Below are 20,514 nucleotides of genomic sequence, written 5' to 3'. Positions count from 1 at the left end.
AAGGATGTGAATTTAACATGTATACCGATACACTGTGTTTTACAGCACAATAAACCACTCTCTTACCTGATAAAAAAAAGTATTTATATAGTTAGAAACCTTGTGATGAAACTATTTTTCTGTTATTTTTGTTTTACCTGGATCGCGCATCTGTGTATTTAATAAAGGATTTTCGACTGGAAACAGACTGTCTACCCTGCTTGTATTACTTTTGAATGCTTAGTAATTCTGTATAATATGTTAAAATTATAGTTTTATTATTTTTTGACTTAGGACGAGTTCAAGTTCGCTACTTCTACAACAATTATCTGATCTTATTAGTAATTCTGTATAATATTTCAAATTGTATTTTTATTATTTTTTGACTTAGGAGAAGTTTAAGTTCGCTACTTCTACTACCGTTATCTGATCTTGCTAATATACAGTGATTAACTAGATATATATGAATTGGAAATCTTCCACACTGAGAAGTTTCTTACACTGTTTTATTTTTTAGAATTGAAGACAAACTATCCTATTTCCACCAAATGCATTATTGTTACAATGTGAAAATAATATATGAACTTTAAAAAGCAGTGAAACTTTTCTTTTCCTTTCTGTCTCCCTGTAGCTCATTTGTGGTGGAAAGACAGCCCTGTATGCCAACTCACCCACAGAGGCCACTGGTGTTGAAAACTGGAGTCCAGTTCACAGTGAAACTCAGGTAAAACAATATTTTCACCTCATAGTGGATCCACAGTAAAAGTTAATTTCTCAAAACTGAGACTCGAAACATATAAATGAAAAATGCAAACCTCATAAAAAATGCAAATGCATAATGTCACGATCTAAAACATTGCCCAGAAGTCATAAAATAACAGTTCCAAAAATGGGAACTCTGTCCACACACTGTTACTCTGTATACCTACTAACTGCAAGGACACACAACCTCAGAGAAAAGGGAAAAGTTATACAGAAGAAAAACTCATGTTCTCTCTTTTACTCTGAGTCATCCAGCCTTGGATAAGGTATAAAAATTAACCTGTGACTAAGTATGAAATGCTGAACTGAAGTGTCAACTGTATAATTGTGGCAAAGCATAATTTAAATGTTTTCATTATAGAGCCACTTATTTGGAAAAACAGTTTAATCTCAATCTAGCTTGAACAGAAGTTAGTATGGGTAAAGTATAGAAGGCCCCAAAGATATGTAAATTGGTGTATAAATTCTGGGGACTAAAGCATAAGGGATTTATAACAAATATCCTAAACTGATCTCTCCATATAGTTTGAGTTTTACACATCTGTTCTTTTGCGCGCTCGCACACATATGTGTCTGTGTGTAGTTGCTAAATGTTATTTTTTTGTTATTCCATTTCCTTCTGTAACTGAAAATAAGAAGTATGTGTTTATGATTTTAGTTGTCTGTTTGTACAGTAAACTCTCAGTTAACTGGAACTCAAGCAACCAGAAAAAAAAAATCGAAGAAATACAGTACAAATTTCATGTGTTGCACTTTCTGTACCCCCTCAGAAACATACCTTACATTTTTGGAGTTTTAGAGTTTTAAAAAGGAAGATAGGAGTAAATGCCCTCTCTCCCCAACCTAAGAACAAGTCAAACCAAATAAATAGTATAGGATACAGTATTAGTCAAGCCTATTTTTAATAGTAACTCTCAAGCAACCAGAAGCTACAATTGTCCGGCATCTACCAGTCGCCATTGCTGCCGGTTAACCAAGAATTTACGGTAGTATATTCTTTAACTTTGGTGGTTTTGCATTTATTGTATATATAGCACTAACTTTACAGTTTCTGATATCTATGATTAAATGCTGTCTGTGTTATGCATTTAGAGTTATGGGAAAACTGATCATTGCATTTACTGACAGCAGCAGTATATGTTAACCATATGCTAGATGGTATTTTTAATTTTTAGCAGCTACAAAGAACTAGGAGAAATTTGCATACATAGTAAGCCTACACTCTTCACATTTCTCTTAGGACAAGTGTCCAATAAAAAAGATTAGTTGGTCTACCAGTCATTCAGTTAGTTTAGCAGATAGGTGTAGTGAATGAAGAACCAACAAAAGGCGTACATCAATAAGTACTAAAAACAAAGCACAGGGGGAAACGGCAACATCTAAAAACTAATTTATTGAAATGATACGTCAGTGATTTTGTTCCGATTGTTGCAGAACTTCATCAGAGTAAACAGATTACCTGATGCACCACATATTTAAAAATGTGTGACCCAGTCACAGTAGAACAAATAAATTAATTCACTTAAATCCATTTTCTCTTAAAGGTAAAAAACAGTAATGTTAAAATACGCACAATTCTGAAGTGAATCATAGAGAAGCAAGTAAATAGTAATGGCAAAGGTAAAAAAGTAAAAAATAAAGAAAATCATAAGGATGGAATGAAATAAATAACTCTTCACAATCCAATCACAAATTCATAGCCTTAAGTTTAAGCACACTTCTGATGGAAGTAACATCATTTAAACCATGAAAAACACTGGAGTTAAGTTTAAGCTGCCAATACATTTCACGAAATTCAATCATGCCACCCATTGTGTTTTATCGTATGAAATCCAGCATAAAAAACCCAAACTTCTTAAAATTATTACAAACTAAACTGTGTTTGTATAAAGCATTAGTGTTTTTTTCTTTTTTCAATGTCATAATAGTGTTCTCAGAGTCTGTCCTTTTGTTTCCGAGTCATTTTGCATAAGCAGGGCAAGAAACACACTGTGCAAAGTACACAGCCATAAAAGATTCACAGTTCCCTCTGCAGAGACAAAGTCCTGTTGAATTCTTCAACATTAATGTATGGTCCTTAGTGAATGTAACAACACTGCTTGTAGTGACCACATTTGGTCATTTTTTGTGCTTACATAAAGGGTATTCTGTTCAGATTCCCATAAGGTTTGGATGTTCCAGCTTCCACTGAAAACTATTTGTGGAAACTCCCTTAGCTTGACCTTCATTTCTGTAGTGAAAATTAAATTCCAGTTGTCACAGAAAGTCTTCACATATTTGTAGGAGTCACAAGCATAGGGTAACACAAAAGACAAATTGTGGTGTAAATTCTTGTTGTAGGTAGAATTAATGTCTCGAGAAATAGTCCCATCAGGAATGGTTGGTTTGCCTAACCAGGGGCAAAACGTCGAACTTCTCCCTCTAACCACATCTTCTTTGATGTCTAGCAATAAACTATTGGGATAGCTTTGGTCAATAAATAAAGTAATCAGGAACTCTAGCTCATTAAAAAAATAGCTGTCCAGACTAATGAGTCTAGACAGGTGGACCATTTCACCCTTAACTGTACCTCTTTTGGGGTAGATGACCGCTATCAAAATATAAATTTGAGTCGGAATACGTTTTGTTCCTGAAAATGTTGGAGGTGTAATTTTTGAGGACTTTTTGTTTTTCACATGGGTAACATCTAGCTAGTCAATACTGTCAAAAGTAATGTGGTGTGTAAATGATAAAAAGGCAGTTGAAGTATCAAACATATGTTTAAATTTTGACCACTGCTCTGGAGACCCCTTCCATATGATAAGGGTGTCATCCAGATATCTAAAGCTGCCACCAGGTGAAAACATTCAGGGATGAAGATAAAATTCTGTTCCTAGATGTTTAACACTGTGTTGGCATAAATGGAGGCACATGCTGCCCCATAGTGGCACCTGAAACCTGGTGGAAATATTCACCTTTGAAGTAAACAAAGTTATTCTGCAGTAATAATTCCAAAAGGGTCTCAGTTTGTTTGATCTGGGGGGCAGAGAAGAATTCACCGTGTTTAAGTAAGGTTGCCAAAAATAATCCATGCCAACAGTGTGAGGAATAATAGTGACTAGATTGGTAACATCCACTGTAATGAACCAGTAGTTGTTATCATAGGAAACATAGTTCAACGTTTCCAATAGTTGTCAAGAATCTTTAAGAATGTGTAGTTCAGAGTCTGGTAGTTTTCTTGCAAATAACATCTATGAAAATTGCAAGAGGTGCAGTCTTAGACCTTGTGACAGCTACAACGGATGTTCATCGTGTTTCACTGTTGCAGTCATAACTGTAGGGTGCTCCTGCCAGCAGGCAGCCCGAGGTCGGCCAAAATCCCAAAGTCTGGGTCCGGCGTCGGCTGTACAAGCCAGTAGTCTGACGTCAGTACGCTCTGGTATATAGCCCTCAGCCGACGCCATCTTCTCCAGTCTTTCTTGCCGTGCGGTGGAAAGCAGCTCGCAAGTCATTGGTTGGCGATTTTCGAACCGCGTTTTTGGTTGTTGTCGGTCCGAAGTTCTTACTTCTCTTCTCAAAGCTAAGTACCCCATTGGGGAATGTTTTTCTTGTTCCTCCGATGTCAGAAAAAGTTAATAATTGTATTACGTGTGGGAAACAAATACCTCATAAAGATTTCCACTCTTACTGTCTACCTTGCTTAGGCCCTGACCACGTTTCCTGTTGTCGGTTCTGTGCCAGGTTTAATTCTCGTACTATCAAACGCAGGTACGACTGGGCTCTGAATTACTTTGGCAGATGCTTCAATTATATAATGTCGTCGGACACTACCGGAATTCAAAAGAAGCGCAAAGACAAGGACAGGCCTCCGAGGTCCAAACAGGACTCGTTGCAGCTGGAGCCGGCGTCCGGTTCGGCTGTCGTCAGTGAGGCGCTTTTGCAGCCCCTGTCGTCCGCCACTTCTGAACCGATGGCCGATACGGACTCCCATGGGGAGCCATCAAGGCCTTCTATTTTATCTGCTGCAGGACCTTCGGACGTTGCTCCCTCGGATGGGTCCGGAACCGCTGTGCAGGTACCGGCTTCTGAGGGGGTATTCAGGCCTACTCACATCACTATTTCAAAGGCAAAGGCAAAGACAAAGACTCCTGTTAAGTCTAAAGCTCCTGCTCCAGCTTCTTCTGAATCTCCTCCCAGGACACAGAAGCAATTGTTATGGATGGCTGAAGATTTGCTTACAATGATTAGGGGTTCTCACCCCCCCCCCCCTGAGAAAAGGCCTCGACAGGATGTTCCTATGGATTACTCTGACCAGGCTTCTATATCTTCTGTCTCTTCCTCTGATCAGGAATATTCTTTTCCTCCTTATGAGGATTCGTCGGATGCTGAGGACTCTTTGCCCTCTGCCTCTCCACCTGAAGATTTTTCTTTTGGGGAATCCTTACATGAGATGAGGGAACATTTTCATTGGGAAGGTCAGGATTATTCTGCTTCCAAGAAGAGGCTTAGAGAATTTCTTCTTCTTCCTCAACATAGGCCTTTGGCTATCCCTCCTGTTCTTGACATTGTGGATGATGCTTTTTCCGAGGCTAATTTGAATCCTGATTCCATGCCTCCTGCTCCCTCTAAGCCTGATAGGTTTTATAGGGTTCCTGAGTCTCATTTGTTCTTATTTAAGAATCCTTCTGCAGATCCTGAAACTATATCTCAGGGTTCTAAGGCTGCTAAAGTTGCTACTTCTAAGAATCCTATTCCCTCTGAGAAGGATTCTCGTGCTTTAGACAGGTGGGGCAAAAGGTATATACTTCTGCTACCCTTTCTGTTAGGGCTTTAAATTGCCAGTTTCATATGTTTAAGTATCAGCAATTTCTTTTGTCTGTTTTAAAGCAAAAGCTTGCTTCCCTTCCTGCATGTGCAGAAGATAAGGAACTACAGGATGTATTGCATGCAACTGAACAACTGAACAAACATAGCTTGCATTGTGGTTTTGATGCTTTGGATGCTTCTTGTAGGGCCGCAGCCTCTGGTACTGTTATCAGGAGACATGCTTGGCTTCGTGAACAAAGTTTACCTGAACAGGTTAAGGCTAAATTATTAGATGCCCCTGTTCAGCATGATGTTCTTTTTGGATCTAAGGCTGAGGAGGTTATTAAAAAGATGGAAGAAAAGGCAAAATCTATGCAAACTGTGAAAGATTTCTTGCAAGTACAGCCTCCTAGATTTTCTAGGAATTGGCCCTCCAAGAATTGGTCCTTTCCCACGTCTGACAGGCCTCAAAGGGGAAGATATAGACGCTCCAGAGGTCATGGCCAAGCTCAGGCCTCCTTCAGATCGAGGCAATGGACTGCTTCTTCACCTAGAAGGGGAGAAGACAGATCCCAATCTCAAAGAAAGCAAACTCAATGACTCTCTCGGTTGGGCTACAGGACCTCTTTACCTGGATGCCCCTCTCGGAGGAAAACTTTCTCTTTTTTACAGAAATTGGACTCATATTACCCAGGACAAATGGGTATTGGACGTGATTTTAAAAGGCTACAAATTCCACTTTCATACCTTACCAAGGGCTTTCGGTTGGCCAGATCTGCCAAAACATCAATGGTCAGAGGCCTTAAATCAAGTGGATGCTCTTCTGGCCATGAGAGCCATAGAACCTGTTCCACTCTCAGAGATGGGAAAAGGTTTTTATTCGAGACTGTTTCTGGTTCCAAGAAAACAAAGCTCATGGAGACCTATTCTGGACCTTTCTGTGTTAAACACCTTTTTGGAAATTCCAAAATTCAAGATGCTTACTCTGCAGCAGCTGATTCCAATGCTTTCTCAGGACGCCTGGATGGTGACATTAGACCTAAAGGAAGCTTATTTACATATTCCCATCAGGCAGGAACGCAGGAAATTCCTCAGGTTCAAGGCAGGATCGAGACACTTTCAATTCTCTGTACTGCCCTTTGGTTTATCTACTGCGCCCAGAGTCTTTACCAAGTGCCTGGCACCAGTAGTGGCTTATTGCAGACTCCAGGGGATTCAGATTTACCCCTATTTGGACGACTGCCTTATTCAGGCAGACAGCAAGGAACTTTTACTTCAACATCTGGATTTTGTTCAACATCTTCTCCTCCTACTGGGATTTTCAGTGAACACAAAAAAGTCACATTTGATCCCTTCTCAACAAATGGTATTTCTGGGAGCCCTCTTAAATACAACCTTACAAAGGGCCTTCCTCACTACAGAAAAACAAATACAGCTGGCTTCAATTTTCAAGACTTTGGCAACTCTACCTCAGCTCACTGCAAGGAAATTCCTGCAGGCACTGGGCTACATGGCTTCCTGCATTCTGTTGATTCCAAATGCAAGGCTCCATATGAGAAAGCTTCAATGGTATCTGAAAAGTGTATGGTCGCAGCATTACCACGATCTGGACACTCTGATTCCTCTGATCCCCTGCCTCCAGAAGGAGTTCCTTTGGTGGTCCAGGGTGTGTGCTTTAAACGAAGGAAAGCCTTTCCATCTTCCTCAACCTTCTCAAATCATAACCTCGGACGCCTCGGATTATGCTTGGGGAGCACATTTTCTAGGCAATTGCCAGCAGGGAACCTGGACAAAGGATCATCTTCACTGGCACATCAATCTGAAGGAAATGTTGGCAGTTCAAAATGCTCTGCCTTCAAGAACCTTTTGCATCCAGGGCCTCTTTTGATTTACACAGACAACACCACAGTCATGTGGTACATAAACAAGCAGGGGGGTTCTCATTCGTACCCCCTTTGCAGACTAGCTATGGCTTTATGGGACACAGCTCTAAATCTGAATCTACATCTCCAGGCCCAATTCATACCAGGAGAACAGAATCTCTTAGCAGACAGCCTGAGCAGGAACATTTTGGATCCTCACGAATGGATGCTAGACACCAACTTATTCAACAGGATTACTGCAGTTTGGGGATGCCCCAGATAGATCTGTTTGCATCCCATCTCAATCATCAGCTGCCTCACTTTTGCACCAGGTCATTCCACAAAGCAGCTTGGAAAGTGGATGCCCTGTCCTTCAGCTGGAGAAACCTTTCGGGATATGCCTTCCCTCCTCTTCCTCTACTTCCTCGGGTATTACTAAAGATAAAACAGGACAAGCCCAAGTTCCTCATCTTGATTGCTCCAAATTGGCCTCGACAGTTTTGGTATCCAACTTTGAAGCACCTGTTCTTGGAGCCTCCTTGGATTCTCCCTCTGAACCCTTCTCTTCTGTCCCAGCATCAGGGTCAGTTGCTACATTCCAATCTCAAGACCCTTTGCCTGGCAGCCTGGCTCTTCAAAGGAATTTGATTTCTTCTAGTTTTCCCAAACAAGTTTTGGATGTTCTTTTGGAAGCTAGACGCCCTAGCACTAGGAAATCCTATGCCTCTAAATGGAAGAGATTTTGCATTTGGATGCAGGACCGAGGCTTGGACCCTCTGGTACCTGATCTCTCTTCTATTTTGCTTTACCTTTCGGATCTTTTGTCTAATGGACTTTCCTTTTCTTCCATTAAGATTCATGCTTCTGCTATTTCTGCTCATTTCAATACTGATCCCCCTGTTTTTTCTCATCCTTTGGTGAGACAATTCTTGAGAGGGGCTAAGAATTTAAGGCCTCCCAGGACCCCTCCTATTCCTGCTTGGGATCTTAATTATGTTTTGGAAAAACTTACTTTGCCTCCTTTTGAGCCTGCTGCATCTTCAGATATTACGTTTTTATCTTGGAAGACAGTTCTTTTGTTAGCTTTGACTTCTGCCAGAAGGGTCTCAGAGTTGCAAGCTCTCATGGCTGTGGAACCTTACCTTATTTTCCACCAGGACAGAGTATCCTTGAGGACCAATCCTACTTTCATGCCTAAGGTGATTTCGAAAGTGGCTTTAAATCAAACAATTCACCTTCCTACCTTCTTTCCTAATCCTCAGAATAAAGGGGAAAGGATTTTGCATTCCTTGGACGTGCACAGACAGCTACGATTTTATTTGGACAAGACTAAAGAGTTCAGAAAATCTGACCAATTGTTTGTTTCTTTTGCCTCCAGTTCTCTTGGAAAGGCTATTTCCAAACAAACTATTTCCAAATGGATTTCTTATGGAATAAGATTTTGTTACACTCATCATGGGAAACAGTTTCCAGGTACAGTGAGAAGTCATTCTACTAGAGCAGCTGCTACTTCTACAGCTTTTCTCAGGGGAGTTCCTACCAAGGATATCTTGGAAGCTGCCACTTGGAGTTCTGTGCATACTTTTTCCAAGCACTACAATCTCCCTTTATATTCTAAGACCAGGGCAGGCTTTGCCTCTGCTGTTTTGCTGGGTCTTCTTACTGCCCCTTCTTCTGTCTAGACCTCCTCCCTTTTTTCACTGCTTTGGGATTCCACCCTACAGTTATGACTGCAACAGTGAAACACGATGAACATAGTACAGTTGTGTACACCTACCATAAATGTAGATGTTCGAGTGTCTTCACTGTTGCAGTCGGTGTTTCCCTCCCTCCTATCCCCTCTTTATCTCTCTTTTGTGGTGTATTTGTGTTTCCTTATTGGATTCATTTATGATTTTTGGGAAATTCTGACATCTAGGGCAAGAAAGGCTGGAGAAGATGGCGTCGGCTGAGGGCTATATACCAGAGCGTACTGACGTCAGAGTACTGGCTTGTACAGCCGACGCCGGACCCAGACTTTGGGATTCTGGCCGACCTCGGGCTGCCTGCCGGCAGGAGCACCCTACAGTTATGACTGCAACAGTGAAGACACTCGAACATCTACATTTATGGTAGGTGTACACAACTGTACTGTCTGAAAGGTGGATTTAACAGGTTCTTGTGGATTTTAGGAATCCCAAAGATAGATGGTATAAGGGGATTGTCCACTTTAATGAAATTGTAAGTTGCTAATTCGAAGTAATAGATTTTGTAGTGTTAGATCGATTTTACTATATGAAATATTTATTTCATTCTTAGAGACCCTGTTGTATGTGTTCTCATCTGCCAATAATTCAAACATTTTAATTGAATAATCAAAATAGTCCATAATAACGTCCCCCCTTATCCTTTTTCATAATCTTGAGAGTTCTGTCACTTGTGATAGACTGTAAAGCTTGTCTCTTGGAGCGTGTCAAATTAAAGGACTACAAAACACAGTTGTTCCTTCAAGCCCTGTCCACAGACCCTTTTGAAGGCTGCTACCATGGGGTTAATTGGAGGTAGGAAGAAGCTTTTTCATTTCAGATTTAAATATGTGGCTTCTCCAGAAGGTAAAGTGTTACCATAAAATAGACATCTGATGTTGTCAGTCTTCGTTTATTCTTGACAGATGGGAATCGGCCATTATACAGCTCATGCCAGAAAAAAACTCTCAAGCCAAGTCTCTACCCACAATGCACCTGTGTTCATTACCTCAGATCTCGTTTGCCGCTCTGTCAGCAAGACATGTCAACCTTCTCTTGGCTAAGTGTTGCCTTCTTTTTTGACTTTTAGTGAGAAAGTTAAAACTTTAACCTTAAACTCCTTACTGTTCTATCATTTTCTTCTGTCGTACATATAAATGACTGTATTTCACTTCTCTACCCCGCTTTTTCTAATCTATCGTGTTTTTCTTTGTACCATCATTTATACTAGCCCCTTTCTATCTCAGGTAATCTTATCTACCATCATTAGTAGATTTCTCCTCCTTTTCTTCCTTCCTCTTGTGTGTGTGTGGGTGTACAAGTGTGTTTTTTGTTTTCAGGTGTATTTTTATTGTCTCCCTTCATTTTGGATATGTCTGATAAACCAGCCATGTCTGAAAAATCTCCTGACAAAACCCCCTAAGGGTACGTCAGGTCTCAAATGTTGTAAAGACTGTGATAGGAAGATGCCCAACTCCAATAGACATTTTTCTTGTGTATACTGCTTAGGCACACCTCATTTGGAACTAGACTGTGAAATTTGTAAGGCGTTCAGTCAAAGAACCTTGGCAGAGCATCTGAACAAGCACTTGCTCAAAAGTCTCCTTAAATCTCCATTCAATGAAGCCTTGTCCAAGGCAGACATAAAACAGGATCCTTCAAAATTATTTATTTATTTATTTATTTAAATTTGTTGACCGGGAGTGTCTGCTGGACGTAGGTCCATTTTCAGTGGAGGCCCGGGGAGAAAAGCTCCACAGTTAAAATAAACAGACAGTATTTACATTGGATTACATAGTGATTAACAATTTACATAGCAATTACTTACAACATATTTACAGATGAAGAACATAGTACATCAGTAGACAACTAGAATCTTTATCTGTGAAGTGCATACCAGACATTAACAAATGTTACAAGAAGAAGAAGTTCGTGCTGTATAATAAGTACTGGCTTATGAGCATCTGAGCTTGCTATAATCAAGGTAGTTAGTGGAGTGGAAAGAAAGGTAGTGGTTGGATGGGGTGGATGATATTAGAGTGGGAGTTGCAAGGGCATAGCCAGCATGTTTTTAGTTGCACTTTTAGTAAAGTTTTGAAGTGGGTGCATGAGGGTATGGAGGTAATTGTGGGTGGGAGTGAGTTCCATAGTTTGGCTATGGCACAAGAGAATAGTGCTTCACCAGCAGAGTTATAGGCTTTAGTGATCTGCAAGTGATTTTTGCTGCTGGATCTTAGTGGTCTGGTGGTGCAATAGGGTTGGAGTAGATTCTGGAGGGATGGGACATTTAGTGGATGGTTTACTAGTTTGTGGGCGAGCGAGAGTTGATACCACTGAAGGAGGTGAGGGAGTTCAAGCCAGCCCAGTTCAGCAAGTGAGAGACAGTGGTGACTACGGTAGGATGCCCCTGTGGCAAATGTGGCGATTTTGTTGTAGCAGGTCTCTAGCTTGTTTATATCACATTGCCTTAGGTTGGTATATATTGGAGAGGCATAAAGTAGGGTGGAGATAAGGTGGGAATTTGCTATTGAAATCTTTGCTGCTCTGGTGAGAAATTGCATATTTCTGTATAACGCTCCTAGTTTTTTGTGGACTTTTTTATAGTCATGGATATGTGAATGTCAAATTTTAGTTTATTGTCTATTTCCACTCCTAGCAATTTGGTGTGTTCAGTTGGGTATATAGTGGTGTCTTTTGCCATGATGTTAAAGTGAGAGTTGTTTTGAGTATGTTTGGTGGGTTGGAAGACGAGTAGTTTAGTTTTGGTTGGGTTGAGTATTAATCGGGCATCAGATAACCATGTTTCAACAGAGGAAAAGGCTTCCTGTGTGACTTTTTGCAGTTTTGGTAGGGACTGGGCTGAGCAGATGATGGTCGAGTCATCTGCGTATTGTATGAGTGTGCCATGTTTGGTGGCAGAGGCTAGATTATTGGTGTAAACAGAGAAGAGTAGGGGTCCAAGGATGGATCCTTGGGGAACCCCTATGGAGACAGGTAGTTGGGGAGATATGTCATTCTGCCATACAACGGATTGTTGGCGGTCAGACAGGTAACTCTGAAACCAGTTGGTGACCGATTGTGAGAAGGATAGATTATTGAGGACAGAGATAAGTTGTTTGTGTGGGACCATGTCAAATGCTTTAGATAGGTCTAGGAAAGTAGCAGAGGAGAGATAGCCATTGTTTTTATGCTGAAGGATAGTGTTAGTAAAGGAGGGTAAGGCAGTGGTGGTGCTATGGTTTGGTCGGAAACCATGCTGAGTACTGGAAAGGAGGTTGTTAGTAAGGAGGTAGTCTGAGACCTGAGAGTGTATGCATCTCTCTAGTATTTTGGAGAGTGGAGAGAGAATAGCTATGGGGCGGTAATTGGTTAGTTCTGTGGACGGTCCGCCTTTGTGGAGAGGAATTATATGTGATACCCTCCACAGTGTGGAACATAACTTTCTGACAGAGATCGGTTAATCAAGATGGATACTGGGTAGGCCAGAGCATCAGCTGCATTTTGTAGGTATTCACTTGGGAGGCTGTCTGCTGCTAATTTGGTGGGTTTAAGTTTAGTTAAGAGTTTTTTTTATGTTGGAGGTAGGTACAGGAGAAAAAGAGAAGGCAGTGGGGAGATTACTAGTTGAAGGTGTGGGTTGGAGGGGGGGGTTGTGTTGTTTAGCTAATGATAGTATGGTTTGGGTGAAGTGAGTGTTGAATGAGGTAGCAATATTTTCTGAGGAGTGAGGGATGTTAGGAGGAGGGGTACTGACTTTACCTGGGTGGAGGATGGAGTTTATGGAGGACCAGAATTGTTTGGGGCTGTGTTGTGAGGAGACTAGGGCAGACTGGTAATATTGGGATTTGTCCTGTTTTATTAGCTTTTTGACTCTGTTGCATAGTTCTAGGAATTTCTGTCTAGCTGAGGGGTTTTTGGTTTTGCGCCAGTGCTCCCAGGCTTTATCCCTGTTTTTCATTTCTGACTTAGTGCATTTCTGTAGCCATGGGGAGGGTTGTGCTTTGGTTCTGGAGAATCTTATGGGGGCATGGTAATTAAGGATGTTCAGGAAGGTAGTATTAAAAAATTCAACTGCATCATCTAGACTGAGGTACTTTAGAGGATGCCATTTACATTCTTTGAGGGATGAGATGAATGTGAGTGGGTTAAAGTTTAGTTTTACGATTTGACGGTAGATGACAGGTTTAGCTTGGTATAGGTATTTTTTGAGTAGGAATGTTGGGGAGTGATCACTGAGGCTATCTGATAAGCAGCCTGTTATATATTACTGGGGGCTCTTACTGACTAGTATCCAATCCAGGGTAGTGTGCTTGGTGGAGTTTTTATTTATTCTGGTTGGTGACTGGACTAGTTGAGTGAAGCCATGAAGGTGTACATGATGGGTTGGATTGTTGCCAGAACAGGATTGCCAGTCAATATTGAAATCACCTAAGATGATAGTTTCTTGGGGGAGATGGTGGGTAGACCAGCTAAGGAGGTTTTCTAGGGGAGGGATGTTTTGGCCAGGTGGGAAGTGGCATCCAATTATGGTGATGGTTTTGTTCTGGTTAATTTTGAGGTTGGTATATATTATTTCTTCATTGCCTATTTGTGGAGCTGATGATTTTAAGATCTGGATGTTTAGATGCTGTTTAAATATTATAGCTACACCACCTCCTTTTTTGTTTAGCCGGTCTACTCTTAGTATGCCGTAACCTGTAGGGAGTATTTGCTCACTGGTAATGTGAGGTTTTAGCCAGGTTTCTGTCAGGATGACTATATCTGGGGAGTACAAGTCTATGGTGGCATGGAGTTCATAGACTTTGTTGGAAATACTTCTAATATTTAGGCATAGTAGAAGGAAGTCACTTGGCTTTCTATTGGCTGTAATATGGGAGACGTTGTGGTTTCTAGTCTGATTATGAAGATTGGGGTTGGAGATGGTAGGGCCAGGGTTGGGGTGGATGTCTCCACTTAGGGCTAGTTTTGATAAGCATGAGATTATTAGTTTTCTCAGTTTTTGAATATGTTTGTTTATAAGGGAAACTTTATGATTGTGCTCTGTGGGTAATAGGTATGGTGGGAGGGTTACTATGTTAAGTTGTAGGGATGCTTTATGTTTGAGTAATAAAGTTGGTAGAGTATGTGGGGGGGGGGTGCATAGGGATGGTTCTTGAGCTGGTGGGAGGGGAGCTGAGTGTGGGTGAGATGAGTGGTGGTGTGAGTAGTAGTGGTTGAGTGGGGGAATGATGGAGCTTTGGTAGGATGTAAGATATGTAAGGAGAGTGCATGCAGTGAGCATAGGAAAGGTATGCTTGTACATGTTAGTTGAGGAGGTGTGATAGTAGTGGGAAGATGGAGGAGGTAGTGTTGGGTTAGTGCTGTGGTTGGCTATTAGAAAGATGGGAGGGGTTTGAGTGCAATAAAGGTGGGACCACTGGGGGCGGGAGGAAATAGGGGGCAGGGTGGGGAGCGAAGTGGGTAGAGTGCCTGTTAGTTGCTCGTATTAGGGGCTGGAAACAATCACAAAGCAAAGACAAGTGTGTGTTAAGAAACAATCACAATTGACCAAGGACTGCTCTGAAACTGTAAGTCATTTCTTAGTTTCTCAGGTGGAAAAACAGGATAACCTTGTATCAGTAGGCTACTGTGGTCATAGTTTAAATTTACAAACACACAGTATTGATCAGTTATGGATACTATTTGCTAACAGAAGGGAATAAGAGAAAGTGGAAGATGTGTGTGTGTGGTGGTGAGGGGGGGGGGGGCTGCTTACAACCAAAGCAGAGCGCTCTCCAGGGGAAAATTAATATTGGCTCAAACAGGTAGACACATACTCAAAGTTAACTGTAGCTGTTTGCAGACAGTTCAGACCTGGACTGCGCTTTTCTTACAAGAATGTTAAAGGTGGTACCGCAGTTGAATGCTTAAGAGTGGTGTTAGGTCTAGAAAAGAAGAGTACAGAGAGGAGTAAGCACTTTTGAGATGGTAAATATATATTATAAAGATTATAAAAAACACACTGAGCAAATAGCTACCGCATGCAGGACAATGCCATGCACCAACTACTTAGTATATGCAGATACTGAGCCAATTGGAAGAACAACAGTTATGCAGTCACAGATAAAAATATGCAGATACTGATCCAATTGGAAGAACAACAGTTATGCAGTCACAGATAAAAATATAGCAAGCAGCAATCTGTCGTGGTTCTCTAATGTGATTCTATCCACCAGTAACAGCGCAATTATATAGAAATAATTAGACACTAGTATGAGCTGTCTACACACAACACAATTACATGAATAACATTAGTGAACAAGGTGCAGCTATGAAAATAGAAAAAAGAAAAAAGAAAACAAAAAAGAAAAGCCTGCCTGTACCAACCTCACCCTCAGTTCCAGAGGCTGCCAAATGGAAATCCTCGGTTCCACATTCTTCGGAACCGACGACCAAGGCTCTTAGATTACAGACTTGTGACTCCTCGGCACCATCAACCTCTATGGTGCTGTCAGCTGCCTTGTCGGTGCCGACACCTACGGTTACTGGCTCGGTACCGACTTCACCTTTTTCAAAGCAACCTGCTACATTGGTACCGATGCAGTTTCAATCTACCGTGTCATGCCAAAACCTACATTTGAAGTGCCCAGGACTAGGTATTCTCCTATGATAGATCCCTATGTGGGACAAGAACCAAGTCTATTTTTAGAACACCCTGAGTCTCCTTCGGCCTTTTCGTTACAGTCCTTCAGGAGTCTCGCAGAACTGGATGTTGTTAGATTGGTAGATCAGCTGTTATTGGCCAGAGGTATCACTGCCCCTCCTCATCCCCCTTTCCCATCTGGATCAGGGATATTTTCTCCTGGGACTCCTAATTATCCTCCTCCAACTACGACCACAGTTTCAGAGCCCAGCACTTCGAAACCCCTGGTACCGGCTGTCTCGGTGCCGTTAGGTGTATCCACCTTGGTGCCAGAAGTTGCCCTGATCTCTTCAGTTCCTGGTTTGGAGCTGACCGAGTCTCAGGGTTGAGACTCCTCCATCAGTTCTGTGGTTCCTGGGTCAGTACCCACTTTGGGTACGGTGCCCATCTCGATTCCAGAAACTTTGGCGATTATGGGTCCTTTCCTGGCTCCAGCTTTGGAGAGCAGCTCCTCAGAGTGGAGTGTGACTTCGACTCAGAGGTGGTCTTTCTGAATTCTGGGCTCCCACTCCTCTTCAGGGGGTTCCACCTTTCAGGTTATGGAGAAGGTCTTAGCCTCTACAGGCTCCCAACTAGTCTCACCTGTATCAGATTGCCACGTTTCCCCTTTCCTTTGGTCCAGAGTTGACACCTGTCTCCACGACAGGACAGCGAGCACCAAAGCTTCAAGTTACCCATGTACAGGGTCCTTCTTCTTCAGAGTCCGTCACAGAGATTCCCACTGAGGAGCCACTCCGAAAAAGAACTTGCAAGAGGAAGTATCTGGATTCCCCTAAAGAATCCGTCATGGAAGACATGGATTTTGATGAAGGGGAGGGTTCCCCACAGTCGCCCTCTGAGGATGTCTCCATTGGAGACATCCTAGAAATTTTGAAACAGAGGGGTAACTGGAGGTCCCAAGACCCATCCTTGGAGAAAATCGTGTACTTGCAAGCTTTCGATGCTCAGCCGTCTACCTCTTGGGTATCCCCACCCACTGACAGCCTGGTAAAACTAATCACACAGCTGGCTTGGAAGGCTTCTGACACCATAGAGCCTATCCCCCAGAGACTGGACAAAATATTATCCCCACCAGAAGACCATGAATATTGGGCAAAGGTTTTGTCAGTAGATGCCATGGTGGTGGCGTCCCTCTGTTCATCCTCCTAACAGGGAGTCCAGGAAGATGGACAGATTTGGAAAGCGGGTCTACGGTTCATCGACCTTCACTCTTAGGTCCTTGAATTTTATGTCACATTTTACAAGACTCCAGAGAGAGAGCTGATTAAGGAATTATCAGAAACTGTAGCTGGGGCTGTGTCCAGTGAGGTACAAGATAAGATTGCCTCACAGCTAGCTACCCTGGAGTCTGTTTCAAACTCGTCCATGTGACTCATTGCCCATGCAGTCGAAGGGATGACAAGGGCAGCGGGTTCTGGCATTGCCATTTGGCTGGATGCACTTGTGTGACTTTGTGGAGCCCTTTAAGTTTTCCTTCATCAACACTCCATTTGATGGTTCTTCCCTGTTTAGTCCTAAAGTTAAGGACGTTCTTTATCAGATCTGAAAAGGATGGTAAGACCCTGTCTGCCATGGACATTTGTTTTTCTGCTCCTCAGCGATCCTTCTCCAGGAATCAGAGGAGTGGGAAAATGCGATTCAAGTAGTCTCATGGTCCTTTCCGTGACACACGTGGCAGCGGTTCCCCTTGAGGGAGAGGGGGAGCTCAGATGGAAGACGCCGACCCAGAGGCAGAGGTGGCCTGTGAAACCAGGGGTCTAGAGATTCCTTCTCTGGACAGCTCTATCAGCGCTCCTGAAAGGAGGCCTGATTGCTTACTTCTGGAAGCAGTTGGGGGAAGACTTTCTCTGCACCTGTCAGCCTGGTGTCAAATAACAACTGATTCATGGGTGCAGAAGATCATTGCCAGAGGCTACAGTAAGTTCCCGCTCTCAAAGAAAAATCCCAGATGTTCCACCCCATCAAAGTGATCAAGCCACCCAAGAGATACACAGGCTGCTTCAAAAAAGAGTTATCCAAGAAGTCCCACCAGACCAGCTAAAAATCCAGATTATACTCAAGATTATTTTTAGTGCCAAAGAAGACAGGGGATTGGAGGCCAAAACTAGACCTCAGCCCTTTAAACAAATTTGTCCAGCAGACAAAATTCTGCTTGTTCACGGTTCAGTCTGTCCTCCCTTTTCTGGAGAAAGACAATTGGATATATTCTATAGACCTTCAAGATGCGTATTATTACATATAGACAAGCACTCAAGAAGGTTTCTCTGCTTTTGGCTGGGAGCCAGTCATTACCAGTTCAGAGCACTACCATTTGGTCTCACCACAGCCCCCAGAATGTTCACCAAATGTATAGCGGCCGTCACGGGCTAAGTGAGATTACATGTATTCTGGTTGTTTCCTTATCTAGATGACTGGCTCCTCACCACCCTCACCAGGCATCTGCTGATTCAAAACTTGGACTTCATTACACATCTTTTCAGACAGCTCGGCATAACAGTAAACTACGAAAAATCTCAGGTGTCTACCGCTCAAGCCTTGGAGTACATTGGGGTATGGCTCGATACAGTCTCCTGCATAGCCTCTCTACCACTTCACAGGCTTCAGAAAATAAGATGTCAAGTTCAGTCCATATTTATCAAGGTAAAAAGTACTTGCTCTCCTTGTTCTGCAAACCGTGGATTCCATGGGAACAGCTATCACCTTCTTTTCCCATGGCACGGTTTTATATGAGAAAACTTCAATGGCTTCTAGTCTCACAATGGTCTATTCTTACTCACCCATTAAGTCACCCAATTTTAGTAACAGAAACTTTCAAGAAAGACATGTTTTGGTGGATGGAGTCAGAAGAGATACTGATGGGATGACCTTTTGTCCCCCCCCCCCAACCAAAGGCTATAGTGACCACAGACACCTCCCAGAAGGGGGGGGGGCATTGTCTGGGAAAGACAATCCAAACCACTTGGTCTTCCCAAGAGGCCTACTTGCACATCAACATCCTGGAGATGAGAGCAGTGCTCTTAGCGTTGCAAGCCTTTCAGAATGTTCTTCCTCTGGGAACAGTTGCAATCCAGTCGAACAACATGTTGGTAGTCTGCTACATCAGCAAGCAAGGGGAAACCAAATCCTACCCCCTCTGCCAGAAAGCTGCCAGAGTTTGACAGTGGGCAATATCTTCCAGCTGCTTTCTTGCATCAATGCACATCCCAGGCAGTTCTAATGTGATTGCGGACAAGTTGAGCAGACGAATATTACTGTCTCCCATGTGGTCTCTGAATCCCGAAGGTGTAAAACAGATATTTCACTGATGGGGCGAACCTTGCTGTGACCTATTTGCCTCCCCGATAAACAACAAATGCAGTACATACTTTGCCCTACTCCCTCCACAGGGAGAGTCCCCCAGAGACGCTTTTCTTCTAGATTGCCCCCCCGGGTCTCCTTTATGCATTCCCCACCAATTCCCCTCATCCCCTTTTTCTAAAGAAAGCAAAAAGGTTGCGATCCAGAGTAATCCTCATTGCTCCATTTTGGCCCAGGCAAGTTTGGTTTTCCTTTCAATGACCTCACTTGCTTCACCGACCTTGGATTCTGGACCAAAATCTGGATCTACTGTCACACCCCCAAGGGTTGTCAGTTCCATAAGCTCCTGGCTTGGTTTCTCCAGTTCCAGTAATTGTCAGGCAATCTACTATTACTTCCCCGTCTGAAAAATTCTTCTGGCTTCTTATAGACCATCTACCAGGAAGTTGTATAACAGCAAATGGAAAAGATTCTCTCTTTGGCCTTCTGAGAATAAGCTAGATCCCTTTTCAGCTCCTGTTGAAAAAAATCTTAGAATTTTTGACAGATCTTTTTAATCAAGGAATGTCTACCTCTACCATCACAGTGACTCTAGCAGCTGTCTCTTAATTTTCACAGTGGTTATGGTAACCAATCCCTAATCTGCCATCGCTTATGTAAAGTTTTTCTTACAGGACTCTTTCGTATAAAACCCCCATTCAAGGATCCATTACCACAGTGGGATCTTACTTTTGTTTTACAACATTTGGTATTACCTCCCTTTGAGCCAGCAACCACCTGTCAACTCAAATTCCTTTCCTGGAAAACCCTTTTTCTAATCTCCATTACCTCTGACAGTAGGATTTCAGAAATACAGGCACTTTGTGCAAAACCGCCATATATAATCTTCCATAAGGATAGAATATCCTTGAGAACTAATCCTTCCTTTCTTCCTAAGGTGATCTCTGAATCAAACATCAATCAGTCCATTCATTTACCAGTTTTCTTTCCAAATTTCTCTAACAATGGTGAATATTGTTTACATGTGCTACACATTCACAGACAGCTGAGATTTTATCTGGACAGGACTAATGCTGCTAGATCTTCAGACCCACTGTTTGTTTCCTTTTCAGGACCAAGGAATAGTAAACCAGTCTCCAAGGTGACCCTGTCGAAATAGATAAGAGATTGCGTCACCTTTGTTTATAATCATAAGAATCGTAAATTACCTGCTCCTGTAAGGGCACACTCAACCAGATCGATGGCCACTTCAGTTGTTTTTCATTCAAATGCTTCTCTGGATGAAATATGTGCTGCAACCACTTGGGCAATGCCCCATACCTTTATCACTCATTACAAATTGGATATGGTCTCCAGAGGAAGAGCATCATTTGGTTATATGGTGCTCAGGAATATCCTTCCATAAGGCCACCCAGGGTAAAGG

General features: G+C 42.4%; 1 protein-coding gene across 3 annotated transcripts in view; it reads left to right on the top strand.

The window, feature by feature from the left end:
* Positions 1-20,514, top strand: part of STAT1 (signal transducer and activator of transcription 1) — a 1,683,855-nt gene that overhangs the window by 736,573 nt on the left and 926,768 nt on the right. For all 3 annotated transcript variants that reach the window (XM_044075195.1, XM_044075193.1, XM_044075194.1), the window contains one exon: positions 611-703. In XM_044075195.1, coding sequence (XP_043931130.1) covers positions 611-703 — 93 coding nt within the window. The remainder of the gene's footprint in view (positions 1-610; positions 704-20,514) is intronic.

Source organism: Protopterus annectens, chromosome 6.part0, assembly GCF_019279795.1.
Source record: "Protopterus annectens isolate FY-2018-M chromosome 6.part0, PAN1.0, whole genome shotgun sequence".
Classification (NCBI taxonomy): domain Eukaryota; kingdom Metazoa; phylum Chordata; order Ceratodontiformes; family Protopteridae; genus Protopterus; species Protopterus annectens.
This window is presented reverse-complemented; position numbering and strand designations above follow the sequence as displayed.